Source organism: Suricata suricatta, chromosome 4 (genome assembly GCF_006229205.1).
Source record: "Suricata suricatta isolate VVHF042 chromosome 4, meerkat_22Aug2017_6uvM2_HiC, whole genome shotgun sequence".
Lineage (NCBI taxonomy): Eukaryota > Metazoa > Chordata > Mammalia > Carnivora > Herpestidae > Suricata > Suricata suricatta.
The window spans coordinates 90,867,951-90,884,346 of record NC_043703.1 but is presented as its reverse complement, the minus strand read 5'-3'; the positions used below and the strand labels follow the sequence as shown (position 1 = coordinate 90,884,346).

At 38.1% G+C, this 16,396-nt stretch overlaps 1 protein-coding gene across 1 annotated transcript in view; it reads left to right on the top strand.

Moving 5' to 3' along the window:
- Window positions 1-16,396, top strand: part of LRPPRC (leucine rich pentatricopeptide repeat containing) — a 108,355-nt gene that overhangs the window by 62,642 nt on the left and 29,317 nt on the right. The window contains exons 24-27 of the mRNA XM_029937271.1: window positions 2,336-2,460; window positions 2,940-3,046; window positions 13,172-13,240; window positions 14,040-14,130. Coding sequence (XP_029793131.1) covers window positions 2,336-2,460; window positions 2,940-3,046; window positions 13,172-13,240; window positions 14,040-14,130 — 392 coding nt within the window. The remainder of the gene's footprint in view (window positions 1-2,335; window positions 2,461-2,939; window positions 3,047-13,171; window positions 13,241-14,039; window positions 14,131-16,396) is intronic.

Here is a 16,396-nt window from a genome sequence, read left to right as displayed (position 1 = left end):
TTTATTGATAGCTTTGACCTAATGTGGAGGAGATACAACCGAGGCATACTGCTCTAGTTTGGGAGTTGAGCTGAAAAAGCAGATCGTGTGCTGTAAAAACAAAATCAGTATGTGTGAGTTTTCCTCTTGGAAATATTTTAGAGGTTTTTCATCAAATGGAATTGTAGAAAGCTAATAACTGAACTTCTGTCTGAAGCAAGGGGAAATTCTCATTATATAAAGGTTTATATCATATTTGGTAACTACTGTAGCATTTCTCTTGTATGACAGTAATCTAGCCTGCAACATCTACTTGCGGTTCTGAAATTAACCTGTAATTTAGTCTTCACCCCAAATGACAAAAATTCAAATGACTCTGTGGGGTGCCAGAAGATGCACTGTAAACAGGGCTCAGGAAGGGGAGAAAGTAGAGCTCCGTCAGGATCGGCTCACTTTCACTGTGTCAGTATTATTGCAATAAAATTAACACTTCTTTGTGGTATTTTCCTTTCAGTACAGCTTAAAATCTTAATCTAGATAAAATAGTAATTCAGGCCTGGGCAACAGAACATTTGTATAATGGACCAAAATGTTAGGGCTGCTTCTTTTGAAAACTGTTGCATATGAGAGAAAGGCGTTTACTCCACAGAGCTTGTTAGGAACTGTCACTAACTGTTCCTGCCTGTCTATATTTCATACATTCTTTTCAAAGCTCTTTACTTTCGTCTTCCAAATTGCACTGCCTTATTGGGTTAAACAGACATAGAGCATAATGTATAAGGTAGTCAACTGCAAGTGGGAAGTCCAGGGACCCGAAGGCACTGCCTTCCTCTGTTTACCTAGTAGCCTTAGGCTAATCGTTCAATCCCTACATGCCTTAATTTTCTCATCTATTTTAAAATAGATGAGGATGGCATGTAGAATTGGATTACACAGTTTCTGCAGTTTTTCTATGGTCTTAACACATTTCTCACACTGTCATTTTCCTTTTAAAAGAAAAAGTAGTCTTTGAGGACTCAGACGGATGTATTTTCACACTTGTTTAAGAAACTCTGACTTGGGGCACCTTGGGTGGCTCAGTCAGTTACATGGCCAATTTTGGCTCAGGTCATGATCTCACTACCTGTGGTTTTGAGCCCCATGTCAGGCTCTGTGCTCACAGCTCAGAGCCTGGAACCTGCCTCAGATTCTGTTTTTTCCCTTCTCACTCTCTCTGCCTCTGCGGCGCACGCTCTCACGCTCTCTCTCTCTTTCTCTCAAAAATAAACATCAAAAAAAAATTAAGAAACTCTGACTTAATGAAAAAGTCTTCTAAATTTATTACCATGAAAAAGAAGCCCTATACAATTAGAAATGGTTTTTTTTTTCATTTTATTTAATTTTTAAGTAATTTCTACACCCACTCTGGGTCTCGAACTCACAAGTCTTTTTGATCAAGAGTTGCATGCTCCACTGATTGAGCAGGTCAGCTACTCCTGAAAATAAGTTTTAAAACTGTGCTCTCTACTGAGAAACTTTTTCAGGGTTCTCCTAGAATTCACTGATCTTAAGAATGATTTTACCCATAATAAGTTTCTGTATTATGAGTCCTGAAGTTATTTCCTCCTTGTCTGGAGAGGTGGCAGGATGAAAACTAGGATGATAAAGTTGAAAGTACTCAAGGTACACCTGATTGGCTCAGCCAGAGGTGTGTGTAACTTTTGATCTTGGAGTTGTGAGTTTGAGCCCCATGTGGAGTATAGAAGATACTTACAAAAAAGAGAAAAAGGTACTCAAAAATTCCTTGGTAGTTATTGCTAGACATTTCATAAAGTTTCCCACATCTAGAATTATTGAGGGCCATGTACATACATAAGTAGTTGGAAAAAATATTTGATAGTAGTCCTTATTTTTAGAAATAATGTATTCTTATAGCATCTTACTATGAAATCAGGTTGTATTTGTAATAATCTTAGAGAATGCCTTCATTTATTTGGACTTTTTTTTTTTTGAGAGAGAGAGAAAGAGAGAGGGCAGGAGTATGTGTGCACGCATGATAGAAAATGAGAGACTCTAAACAGACTCCACACCCAGCACAGAGCCCACTGTGGGGCTTGATCTCACACCCTGGGGTCGTTACCTGAGCCTAAATTGAGTCAGATGCTTTAACCGACTGAGCCACCCCAGGCTCCCCCATTATTTGTCTATACTCTGACATGATGTCTATACTCTGAACATTTATTTATACTACATAAGGATTATTTTCTCTTTTTTTCCCATTTTGGCTTTATTGAGTAAAGCTCATCATATACATTTTGACTGGTTGTTGTACATCGGGATAAATTGTATTCATTGTTCATATTTTGATGTTTCCAAGGGATGACTTAAGTGCTGCTCTTGAAGTCGCCATTGACTGCTATGAAAAGTATAAAGTCTTACCAAGGATTCACGATGTCTTATGTAAACTGATAGAGAAAGGCGAGACTGATCTAATTCAGAAAGGTTAGTCACCTCCAGTGTCTTGGTGTCATTTTTTCCCCTCCTCTTGCTTATTTAATTTTAATGCATTGCTGTGAAGAGAAAATTTAACAGGAAGGGAGGCACGTCTAGAGGAACTTTGTTACACTTCTAAATTAAAAAGGATGACATCAGGTAGATTTTCAGTGCTATAAATGTGTGTCCTTGATTATAATAACTGCTCATTTTGCAAACTTGCCCCTCTATAATTTTTTGCTCTACTTCTTGGTAATCTGCCTTTACGAGGAGTTTTCCCCCTCTCACTCTCACAGTTCTTGTAGGTACTCCCTGTCATAAATGTATGCCCTTAGAAGGAATGTGACAGGAAATAGGTTGCTACAGCGTTAGTCTTTAAGTTATTCTAAATGTTTGTCTTAAAGTTTCCTTATATTTGTCCAGAACTTCAAATGTTTCTTATATTTTTTCTTCTGTTTTGTTTTGTTTTTTTTTCCTTTCCTTTCTAGCAATGAACTTTGTGAGCCGAGAACAAGGTGAAATGACAATGCTATATGATCTCTTTTTCGCCTTCCTACAAACAGGAAATTACAAAGAGGCCAAGAAGATCATTGAGGTTTGATTTTTAACTACAGTATTCTAATTGGACAGCTATTTAGACTCTTAATTGGAATATGTTTAAGAATTTTAACCTTTAATTACAGTTGTTCTGATTCATGTTAATATAATTCAATCCCAGTAACGGGGGGCCGGTGGGGGGGAGGTACTCGGCCAGCTTCTTTATTGTATGTAATTACAGTTCAGAAAAGGCAGCCTGGTTGTATATTGAATTTGTTTCCTCACGTTGTTAAATTCACTGTTATGTATCAAAATGATATTTGCATATTAAATCTTGGATTGTGGAACAATTAAATTAAACTGGCATTCCTGGGTGTAAAGTTGCTAATCCTCTTTGCCAAGGAATTCTTTGTTCTTAAAAGCAGTGGAATTTAATTTGCTGCAGACCATGCTCAGATTTATTTGTAATGCTTGTCTACAAGTTAATCAGCCAAACAAGTGCTGTCTGCAACTGTTTGGCATTTAATTTAAAATTTCTTCTTCTCCTTTTTTTTTTTTTTTTTTTTTTTAAACTCTGGTAAGCAGCTTATGGGAAATGGTAGGTGACAAACCTGGTCTATTTAGGATTAGAGTATTTTTATCTAGGTTTGATTGAAATTTTGCTTACTGAAATTGATAAGTCAAAGGGCAACTATAAAGTCTGTCCAAATTATGATTAATTTCACTATTGAACAATTCTGTTTCCCTCCATAAAACATTCCACAGAAGCTAGACCCATTACCTTAAGAAAAATTATTTAATGTAAAATAAATAAAGTAGACTTGTAAATATATCAGTGTATCATGTTTCTCTCAGATCATACTCTGCCATTACTCCATGTCTTTTTCCAAAAGTTCCCATGGTGGATGGGACACAAAGGTGACGTTTGGCTTCCTTGATTGTCTATTGATGCCTACTTGTTGTGACATTGAAAATGTAGTTATATAACCCAGAAAACTTTTAGTTTCTCTTGATGTTTTTCACAGAAAAGGATGAAAAGGGAAGGCTGTGATTTGATTCAGAATGTTCTCTGTCTGTCTGTCTTACCACTCAGTCTGTCCTGTCAGAGGGAAGTGGGATGTGCTGTCTTGGACAGGTGCTTCTGTAGCTCAAGTAGTCCATTTGAATTTTCTAGAAAATAGTATACATTCTTTCACTGAAAGTGCACAATGTATCTGACAATGGGGGAAGCTCTTCAGTTTCCCCTCTTCTGGAGCCTTTTGGGTTCCGCCCTGTGTGTGTGTGTGTGTGTGTGTATATGGCTTCAGCATTAGCGGGGCGCTGGTCAGAGGGGAAGTGAAGCTCTGGTCTTCAGGTAATCGTGGTGAGGGCTCTGCAGTAGGACACCATGCTTGTCTCTTTACAGAACGAGCAGCACACTGCAGGAGGAGCCAAAGGCATAAAGAGTGAGTTCGCCCTGCCATCTACTTGCTAGTGTGGTAATGGACAGCTTACTAAACCTTTCTAAGCTTTCTCATCTGTAAAAGGGAATATAGTATCTTTCTTTAAGATTCAATCACATAATGTATGTAAAGCAGCTTGCATGTTTCCTGGATTATGGTAGTAGTCAATAATATTAATTCTCTTTGCCCCTCAGAAGTAGGGATTGTGTTATCTTCTTTACCCCCACGCGATTCACAATATGATGCTCCGCATAAAGGTCCGTGTTGTCACATGAATAGGCAAGAGAAAACTGCCTCTTAATTACTTTAAAGCTTTGCCGAATGCCACATCATTGAGTGTAATCATTTAGGGATGCCTGTCTATGGTGACAGAATCTTCATAGTGGATGTGTACAGAGTTGCTTACGGGGTAAAGACTCGCTCTTTGGAGCCCCTGCATTGTGGTTGGTTAGGACAGCACGTGTGCAACACATGAGCATAGACTGAAGCACAGTTTTAGTTTTGTTTTTTTTTTAATGGTTAGTTTGAACTGAATTAAAGTGAGAACTTACTTATTTTTTTCACTATTAAAATTCAAGACCCAGGGGTGGTCTTGAATTGGTTGGTGACATTGAGCCCCAAGTCAGGTTCCACACTGACAGCAGGGAACCTGCTTAGGATTCTTTCTCTCCCTCTCTCTCTGTCCCTGCCCTGCTTGAATTCTCTCTTCCTCTCCCCACTCCCCCCCACCAAAATAAATAAACTAAAAAAAAAAAAAAAAAATCAAGGCCTGGATTTCTCTCATAGTTTTCTAAGGATTACTGAAATATAAAAAAAGAATAAAAATTAATCAACTATGACTGTATCAGCATATGAAAGAATATTATAAACAAGGAACCAAATTTTTGAATCATTTCCAAAAATGCAGTCATGTCTTATCAATGGGTATATTTGCTAGGGTTGAGTTTCCAAACTTCATATTGTGAAGCTTCTTTGTATTTCAAGGACTGTGGAAGATGGGATAAGCCAGTCATGAAAATGTTCACATTAAATGAAGAAAGAAGAGACAGGATTCAGTGTGTAGTACTGTGTATTATAGTATTCTGTGTAACAACAACTTCTGTTGCTTTTTAAATGGACTGACGTACATATATCATGTAGAATAGATTGTAATATAGACTTTATATTTCATTTATACACATGGATTATTGCAGGAGATTGGGTTTATAGTTATTTTCCTTGGTGCTTTTCTGTATTTTGAGTTTTCTATAGTGAGCATACATATTCTTATCCTCAGAGAAGGTGGTCTCTTCCAAAAGAGAGTAAGAGAGAAAAGTAAATCAGACTGAGAACTAATGTGAAGCTCTTTGAATGTGAGATTAATGTGAGGATAATTACTATATGAGACCCAGAAATGTTAAGTGCTACAAGAAAAAAGCATGTTTCGTTATAAAAGTTCAAGGGTGGAACTTACTCCCAGCAAAAGAAATTAGGCAAGACTTTCTGGAGGAACTAGAGTATGAGGTGGGGGTTGATGAATATAGGAGCACTTGAACATTTGAGAGTTGATGGGGCTGGGAAGGCTATTTACAGGTATTAGACGTAGAACAGAGAAGTAGAAAGGGGAGATCTCTAAATATTTCTTTTTCCCCATATTAATTGAGATATAATTGACATATAACATTGTGTCAGTTTAAGGTATACATTGTGTTGATTTGATTACATGTATTTTTAAAGTTTATTTATTTAGTTTGAGAGAGAAAATAGGGCAGAGAGAGAGAATCCCAAGCAGGTTCTGCACCATCAGCACAAAGTCCGATGCAGGGCTCCAACTCATGAACCACATGTGAGATCATGACCTGAGCTGAAACCAAGAGTTAAACATTTAACCTGCTGAGCTACCCAGGGGCCTCTGATTGCTTGTTTTACAAAATGATTACTGCAGTAATGTCAGTTAGCCCCTCTATCACCTCACATAATTATCATTTCTTTTTTGTGATGAGAACATTAAAGATTTACTCTCAGCAACTTTCAAGTATATATATATTTTAAATTAATAACATTTTTTAAGGTTTTATTTATTTAAGTAATATCTACAGCCAGCATGGGGCTGAAACTTAAGACCCCGAGATCAAGAGTTGCACACTCTTCTGACTGAGCCAGCCAGGCGCCCCTGTAATACAGTATTAACTCCAATCACCGTGCTGTACATTAGGTCCCCAGAACCTGTTCATCTCATAGGGGAAATTTGTACCCTTTGACCAACATCTCCCCATTTCCCCAGAGCCCCTGACAACCACTGTTCTAGGAGTTTGAGATAATACTGGATTTGTCTTTCTCTGCCTGACTTACTTCACTTAGCATAATGCCCCCCAGGTCTATCCTGTTTGACCAATTTCTCCTCCCTCCCTTCTCTTCTTTCCTTCTCTCCTTGTTCCCTCCCTGTCTCTTCCCTCTCTCCCTTTCGACTTCTTATCATTAACAAATAATTATTGATAAGATCCTACAATCTTGTCCTAGAGAAAGACCTTGAAAAAGGAGTCTATATAATGGAGTAATTGCTGTAGAAAGGACCTGTCTTTCTGAGGAAGTGATGTTTGGGATGAGAACTAAAGGATGAATTGGGAGCCAGCCACGTAGAGTGGAGGTAAAAACATTCCAGGTAGAGGAAACTCCCTGTGTAAAGGCACTGAGGCCGGAAAGTACTGCCGTCTTGTGCCCGTCTTCTGTCTCTTTGGACTCTATCAGATAATACTCAAAGAGTGTCTGGTACATTATCAAACATTAAAATGTTAAGTTTATTTATTTTGAGAGAGAGCGAGCACAAGCAGCTGAGGGGCAGAGAGGAGTGATAGAATCTCAAGCAGGCTCCGAGCCATCAGCACAGAGCCCGATGTGGGGCTTGATCTTGGGAACTGTGAGATCATGAACTGAACTGAGATCAAGAGTCGGATGCTTAACCGACTGAGCCACGGAGGTGCTTTTTTTCCCTTTAAATAAAGTTTATTTATTTCTTTTGAGAAGGAGCACAAGCAGGTGAGGGGCAGCATTATCAAACACGTAATAAATGTTAGTTTTATTCCCTTCCTTCTGTGTGGCACTCTTCACTGTGTTGAGGTCAGCCCTTTTGTGTCTCCTGCAGTCTCCTCCTCTGCAGGCTAACTCCCTAGCTCCTCTCAGTGTTCTTCTGGCACGTTCAGGAATGAAATTGGGGAAATGTTCACCAATTATTTTTACAAACTTATTTAATAATAGCAGGTAAATATTTTGTGAACTGTATTCTGTGTTGTGCTAGTGATGATGATCAATCTGACCTTTTCCCCCCTGTGGATAGGTTCAGTCAAAATTTACTGCACTTGTTACTGTTTAAAATTTGCGAAGTCTGAAGACACACTATTAATTCCATTACTCATTTAGTCATCCCTGTGGTTTTTCTCTCCTTTATTCAGTGCCTGTTTCTTTTATATATAATTCAAATAAATCGAACCCTAGCCTTACCCTACACCACTGCTTTTGCATTTCTCTGCATGGAATTAACAACTCTTGTAAGCATTGTTTTTAATGACCCCATCATTCCATTGTATAAATGAACTGAAGTTTATTTGCCCATTTTTCTTTTGAGAAGAATTGTTACTAGTAAAAGAAATCACCATAACTCACATCTTAAGCTGTAGGTGTACAGGTGTATTTGATTTTAAGATTATTTACATAGGATCATTTCTTAGAAGTAGGTGAATATTATTACCATCAAGGCCCCTGATACACAGACAGAAATTGTGTTCTATCTTTATTTTATTTACTTATTAAAAAAAATTTTTTTTAATGTTTATTTATCTTGAGAGAGACAGAGTGTGAACAGGGGAGGAGCAGAGAGAGAGGGACACACAGTCTGAAACAGGCTCCAGGCTCTGAGCTGTCAGCACAGAACCCAGTGCGGGGCTTGAACCCATGGACCTTGAGCTCATGACCTGAGCTGAAGTCTGCTGCTTAACCGACTGAGCCATCCAGGCGCCCTGGTTCTGTCTTTATAGAAGATACCTCTTTTATGGTTATCTTAGCAGACATTTGATCTAAAGCACAGGCCTTATGATAAACTAAAATGGTATTTTATTTATTTATTTAAATCAGGGTAATACCCTCATAGAATGACTTTGGGAGCTTTCCTTTCTCTTTTTTTTTTTAAATAATTTGAAAACAACAGGTATTTACTCTTCTTCCAGTGTTTGATAGAATTTACCTGTGAAACTATCTGGTCCTGGGAGTTGTTTACTGAGTCAATTTCATTGCTAGTAATTGATGTGTTCAGACTTTCTATTTCTTCCTGATTCGGTTTTGGAAGGTTTTATGTTTCCAGGAATTTATCCAATTTTTTTCATGGTTGTCTAATTTGTTGGCATATAGTATAATGGTATTTCTTATTTAAGAAAGGACTTTATTATGGGGAGCCTGGGTGCCTCAGGTCATGATCTCATGGTTTGTGAATTTGAGCCCCGCATTGGGCTCTGCACTGTCAGATTTTCTGTCTCTCCCTCTCTGTGCCTCACTTGCTCACGTGCTCACTCTCTCTCTCAAGATAAATAAAACTTAAGAAATTTTTCTTAACAAAAGAAAGGACTTTGTTCTTTCAGTCAACTGTTTTGAAGGTATTTCAGTCAACTCCCAAGAAGGAAGTATTTCAAAGTCATTTAATAAATTAACAATGTTTGGGGCACCTGAGTGGCTCAGTCGGTTGAGCATCCAACTTCAGCTTGGGTCATTATCCCACAGATTGTGAGTTTGAGCCCCACATTGGGCTCTTTGCTGTCAGTGCAGAATCTACTTCAGATCCTCTGTCCCCCTCTCTCTTTGCCCCTTTCCCCCCAGATAAATAAACAAAAATAAATAAAATTGTTTGGATAATTCATTTTGTGTTTTAAGACTGGACATTGAGTCCAAGGAGGGATGTTACATACAAGTATGAAAAGAGTTAAATAATGACGTGAAGTCTTAAATGACTACATTAAAGGTTTCTATAAAGAAACAGTATTTATGTTTATTCTTAGCCCTTTGAACAAGCAGTTCAGTAATCACTTACTTAGTGCCTTCCGTGTGCCCAGGCCCTGCTAAATTTTCCAGGTAGAAACACGAAGATCTTTGAGTAAGAGTCTGCTTTCAACTTAGCATTTCTCGGGGCGCCTGGGTGGCTCAGTCGGTTAAACATCTGACTTCGGCTCAGGTCTTGATCTCACTGTCCATAAGTTTGAGCCCTGGGTCGGGCTCTGTGCTGACATCTCAGAGCCTGGAGCTCGCTTCAGATTCTGTGTTTCCCTCTCTCTCTGCCCCTCCCCACTCTCTCTCTGCCTCTCTCTGAGAATTAAATAAAAACCTAAAAAAATAAAAAATAAATAAACTCAATATTTTTCATTTTTACCTTTTCCTTTGAGGTTCATACCTAGACTACAAGTTAATCTTTAGTTAACATAGGCAGTATTTTTGTATTTCTCAAATGATTTTCATGTACATCTTCACATAAGCCTCACAAAACAACTCCGAGAAGTAATTAGGGCAAAGAGACTAGTTCGGAGTGTCCATGTGGAGCTTGTTTAGTTAGTAGTGGCACTGAAATTTGAAATCAGGTCCTGATTTCACATTTTCTCTTGGTTCTCTTATACCAATTCCTACCTCTGTGATCTCTCTCTCTTTAAAATTGAGATAAGATACAGCATTACGTAAGTTTAAACTAATAATAATCTTGGACCATCAAAAGAACTTACCCTTTCTCCAGAATTACTCTCTTGGTTTTTCTTCTTCTTATATGCTGTTACCCTTTCATCACTTTGTAGCCAGAGTAAATTTGCTGTCTTCATAGGGGGCAAAACCCCTCTCTTTCTTCGGTTTGTTTAGAACCAAAAGTTTGGGTTATAGTGATCTCCCAGTTTTTGTGACTTTTCCCTTTATTTCTTATTAGATCATATTGAGGGTTTTATCCTAATTTCCCTTCCTTACTAAGCCAGAATGGATCTTACACATACAGAGAGATTTTTTTTCTTTATTTTTTTAAGATTTTATTTTTAAGGAATCCCTACACCCCACATGGGACTCAGACTCACAACCCTGAGAGGTCTAGAGTTGCACGCTCTTCCCCCTAAGCCAGCCAGGCTCCCCACAGAGGATTTTTAGAGTAACTCTGTCCCCCGTGACCTCCTACATTTCAAGAGATGTCACTTCTCATGCCAATTCGCCCCTCCCTCCTCAGTGTCTGCTGTAGTAACACCTGGTTAAATGGGTCATGTTTAGTTTACCATAGTCAGTCCGCTTGTTTGATGTGGGCAGCCACGTTTTCCTTCCCACTCTAGGCATGGGCTTTACGTCAGTCTCCAGAGATTTTAGAGAAAAGGGCAAACATCAGAAGGTTTAATAAGTTCCATGATACCTTTTCCCCCTTTGCTATTCTAGCTGTGAAGGTAAAACATTGGGTTTTTGTTGTTTTTGTGTGTCCAGTCCCTGTCATGCACTTGGTCTTCCTCCTGCGCTGCCTACAGGGTGTGGGCCTGGGGTAGTTGTTTGTTTTCCACTGCATATTTCTAGCACTAATGGCAGAAAAAAATCAAAACAGGTGAAAACTTCAATTTGGGTCAAATTTAAGATAGTTTTCCTTGAGATCGAATTTGAAGTAGAAGAATCTTCATCTCTTTTCACTTGAAAGATAATACTTACTTGATAGGTATTTTTACTAGTATGTATAGAAGCCTATTACAATAACAGCAAATTTACATCAGAGTAGTATAACGAAATGAAAATTATTACTTAATTTGGATTACTATTATTCTTATACAAGTGGACTTACTACTAAATTGGAACATCACAAAGAATGTTGAAGCCCAGTAACCCAGGGGGAAACAAACATGCCAGGTTTTTTATTATAGTAATTACTTCATCCTCACTGTCCATTAATTAGATTGTCGCAAAACCAGAAAAAAAAAATGGGTAAGTTCATTGTTCTCATTAAGCATTAACTGGCTTTTGATGAGTTATATTTAACATCCCAATTAGAATTCTGTTCTCCATATTTTTATTACATTTTCTATTTTTGCTTTCCACTTATAGTGTTTAAAATTCAATAAGATGTTCAGAGATAAGCCAGAAATGTAGACTATTACAGAAGCCTAGGAGATTTAGTTAATCTGACCTAGATGTTCTTTTGATGATTGAGATTTATAATGTGAAAACAGTTCTCAATTTCAAAATGAAACTTAGGAGTATGTGCCGTATAAGCTGCCCTCCCAGTGACCGGCAGATTAATCGGCCACAAAAAGGAAGAGTTTACCGTAAAAGTTGTGCTTTTCAGATCGCTGGCATTTGGTTCAGCTATAGCGCTGAAAGTTATGAGTGAAAGAATATAGTCCTTGCATTTTGCCCGCTTCTAAAGAGGACTGTCCAGAATTTTTGCAAGGGCTTTCTGGATGCATTTGATTTCATTTGGTTGCATTTTCAGTGTAACACATGTGAAACAGGGTAATTAGGTGAGAAAACCCTTGGGTTGGAAATTGTGTGCAAACGTAAATATTAATGGTATTTGAGAATCTGTGTAAACAAGTGATTTATTCAGCATTTCGTTCTCGTATCCCCAAACGTGCACACTCGTGCAGTCAGATGGAGAGCGCTCACGGCTTTCGCTGTACCAGCTGTTCTGTCATTCTGCCAAAATTCTGAGGTGCTGGTGTCTGCTTCAGTTCTTAATTTAACATTGTACAATATTATTTTAAGAGATAAGAAAATAATGAGGACTTATAAATAAGAGATCAGATTTGAGGGGTCCCTGGTTTAGTCAACAAAGCGGAGTGGAGAAAGCAGTAAAGGTACCTCCTCTAGACTGGAGCAGCCAGGGCTAATGAGTATGTAGTTTTCTTATCATAATGCTGTGATTGAAATGTTGTATTTAATGGTGAAGCCCTCTTACAGATGATGAAAATACTATAGTTAGAGTGACAAATCCTTGGAATTACGTGTGAATTGGTTTGCCTTTTATTCCAGTATCCAGAATTGTAAAATAATTGCTTTGCAGCCAGAGTTATTGACTAAACCTTAGTCATTTCTGATTGACGATACAACCTGTGTCTCAGTAATTGAAGTAAACGAAGACTGTGAACTAGTTTTAAGTACTTAGTTTAAGCACCTAACTCTTCAAACATTTAGTTTTCAATACTGGGCAGACATTTGTGGTAATCAGTACTTTTCATCACTAGATTTTACAAAGTATATTAAAAGAAAAAGTAAACGCCATTGGTTTATTGCTGTGATGATGGCTGATAAGTTTGTGTAACATTAATATTTTTTGTTTCTTGAATCCATTGGGATCTCTGAAAGAAAGAGAACGTGTGTGTGTGTGTGTGTGTGTGTGTGTGTGTGTGTGTGTGTGTGAGATTTGATGTCTTTGGAGTTAATTTCATTCATCAGGTCAAGGTTTCTTTCTGAACTAAAGAAATCTTAACCATTTTAATATTTAAAGATTTATGGAATGGAAATTGACCCGCAAAGCAACATTTTGATGTAACGCAAATCTTTCAGATACTGGTTAAATATAGGTTACAATTTATGCTCTTTTAATCCTAAAAGTCTTTGATAAAAATATGATATTAAGTTATAGTTTTCTTTTATTATAATATATGTTTGGGAAGGAAGCGACAAATTCAGGAGAAGGAAAACTATTTGTCTTTGAGGGAAAATTAACATTTAGCTAAGCTTTACCTCACATGCTATATGATTTTTTTTTTATTTTATAGACTCCAGGCATTAGAGCGCGATCTTCAAGACTTCAGTGGTTTTGTGATAGATGTATTTCAAGTAATCAGGTTTGTATTTAATTTCTGGTCTCAAGCACCTAAAACTGTGAGTAGAAAGCCAGTGTCCTACACGTCCTAGGAGCATTTGGGGATTTCGGGACATAACGGCATTATTAATGGAAGCAGCGTTCTCTTAGTTGTTTTCCAAATAAGCGGCAGCTTAATTCCTGTTCCTGAGGTGCAGTGGAATCCCTAAAAATTCTAATTGGGGACCTGAAGATTTCCAGTTGCTTTATCCGAGTTGTTGGCTTGAGCAGGCTAACCTTGTTTCCTTGGCAATTTAAGTCTGTTTCCGTTCTTGGTGACCAGAGGAGTCGCTTGATGGGAACCTGAGTGGAATTTGTACTTTACCTCACCTCCAGGGCTCTGTTCTCCAGCGATCTGTTCATCTCCTGCCAAGTCAAAGCCACAGGGAAAGAGGAGTGTAACATTTGGGTGGAGGAATATTCTTATTAATAAATAGAGGATGTGCTCACTCCACCCTCCACCCCAAGTATCCATGAATTCTTCAAAATGCATCTTCCTGGAGGTTCCCTCGGTTAGATAGATGATTGTTCTGGACTGCAGAGCCCTTCAGCTTTTTAACTTAAAATTTTTTTTAGTTGTGTTAAAATACATGTAACAAAATTTATCATTTGAGCCATTTTTAAGCATTAATTACGTTCATCTTGTTTTGCTTTGCTCTTTAAATGTTGAAATGGACTTAATCTGCCCTTTGGGTAGTTTATTTGAAGGATTATCCAACTGATATTTGTGAACTCTAAAATATATCCTTACACAGTCTAGATCTGTCAATCTTATTTTTAAGGTTGAAACTCTAGAAAAATTGGTGGAGCTAACACAGAAGCTATTTGAATGTGATAGAGACCAGCTGTACTACAGCCTGCTGAAACTGTATAGTAAGTAACCTGACCGCTCCTCATGTTCTCGTGTCGGGGACACTTACTCTGTTGAAGGCGGTGCAAGAACGAGGGGTACCAGGAAGGCCCAGGGGCTGTCAAACGTGTAGTCTCAACAGAGGCTTGAGTGGGGGCCAGATGGACTTGTATCGCAGAATGTTACATTGTGTCACTAGACCCCATTTCTGGCGATCTTACCGCAGTAATGAGAAGATGAGAAACACCTTCGTCAGGGCCCCAGTATCCAATGGGACTTTCTGAGGAAAGACTCACTTTTTCTTCTTTTTATTGAAGTGTTCTGGTAGACTTACCAGTCAGTCATGTGTATAAATAGCAGTGTTGACCTGTTCAGGTATACAAGGATCTTTTTCCAGAAGAATGCATTTTGATATACAGACTCCTTGTCAATTTTTTAAAATGTGATTATATTGTAATATGGTTTTGACTGCTTCTATATCATAGATATTTTCTTATATTTTATTAATCTACAAATAATTCTGTTCGATGGATATACTGGATTTACCTGGCCAGTCTCCTAATGCTAGACGTTGGAATAGAATTCAGCTTCCCATGTTAGAAAATAGCACTGCATTAACCATCTTTGTGCACATCCTAGGTTGTGTCCTTGTGCTGGATTTATATTTGTGTCCTGAAACTTTTGATCTCTGTTACCCAGCATTGCTCTAGTATGTTGATTCCAGTTTATACATCTGGGAGCTTTGCAGTCTTTTTTAGATTATTTGGGTGGAGAGGAACAACACTTGGAATAGTCAGTGACCTGGCCTCCCGTCCCCTCCCCTCACTTTTTTGCTTCATAGATACCTGATCTAGATTATTTTCTTTTCCTCATGGGAAATTTTGCTTCAGCAAACAACATAGACATCAGTGAGTAAGTTAGTTAATTTGTCTTTTTGAATTTGTATTTACTATCTTTAGAAATTTTATGTTCTATGTTGATGGTATAAGACTTGCCATAAGATTTCTATTTCAGTTGTCGGCTGCATTGAAGCACACACTTCACTATGTAATTCTTAAAAGTCTCAAAATTCTTAAAATTCGAAACTTTGGTTTGAATGAATTTGGCACAAAGTACTGAGGTTGTTACTGAATATACAACTAGGAAACTTACATTTTAGGAGTTTTGTCCTCGGTGGATTATAACCTGTATTCATTCAGGAGCTAATTCTTTCCCTTACCCCCCCCCCCTCTTTTCTTTCTTTTGAGGAACTATTTCACACTTACATTTTAATTTTGTGCAAATTTCAAAAGAAAACCCCCCTGAATTTATGTTTCCACACAAGTCCCAGCATTTATAAAGTAGTCCCCATAGAAGACCCTAATCCCTTACTGTGTGGACATTGAGGGGGGCCCTGCAGATAAAAAGGTAGTGCCTTGTGGAGCGAGTTAGCCCTGTGCCCAAGACTAGCTATAGGAGCAAGAGAACAGCTGGAAGACCGAGGCCCAGGGAATGCGGAAGTAGCCAGCCGCACAGACTTCTCTTTCCTATGCAGATGACCTTTGCTGTTGTTTTGTTTTGTTTTGTTTTGTTTCTTTGTTTCTTTGTTTTTTTGTTTTTTAAAGAAAAGAAAAAAACCACTTCTGAGTTCATCTTACTTCATTTAGGGGATAAGCTGTCTTTGAGGTTTATTGCCATTTTTCTTCTCCTTCATCCCTCCTTTTTGTTCCATTGGACACCTCTCTCCAATTCTTTGCTCTGTATTTGAGCCAACAGTCGGAAGAGCACGGTAACACGAGGAGGGTGGCCTCCTGTGAGGCTGGAAGCCAAAGGAATCATTATAACAAAATATACTATTTAACCTAGTTTGTGTACTTCGTAGGTTCGTAGTGTTAGAGTAGATGATGTGGTCGTGACAACCCTAATCCTTCCCTGTCTGAGGAATAAACCAGTGTGCTTCCTTTGTTGACCTCCTCTTTCCTTTTTGCCTTCTGACTTGGACCACTACATAAACCTGTTTAATAAGTTATAAAAGCACTATGGACTCCATTTATTTGAAAAGGAACATATAATATGGAATGATATAGGAGATGTGGTCCTATTGTACTTGAAAGACCCTATTTTGGATTGTGGATTTCTGAGAAAGTAATTTGTTTGACCTACTGGAACTTTTTATGAATTGATTCTTTCTCATGGTGTAATTTTTGTCTTTGAACATGATCTGATTATTTTGGGGTATTTGTTGAAGAGCAATTCTGTTTTGTTTTAAAACAGTATCCCCCACCTACCACACGCACTTGATGTTGTGAA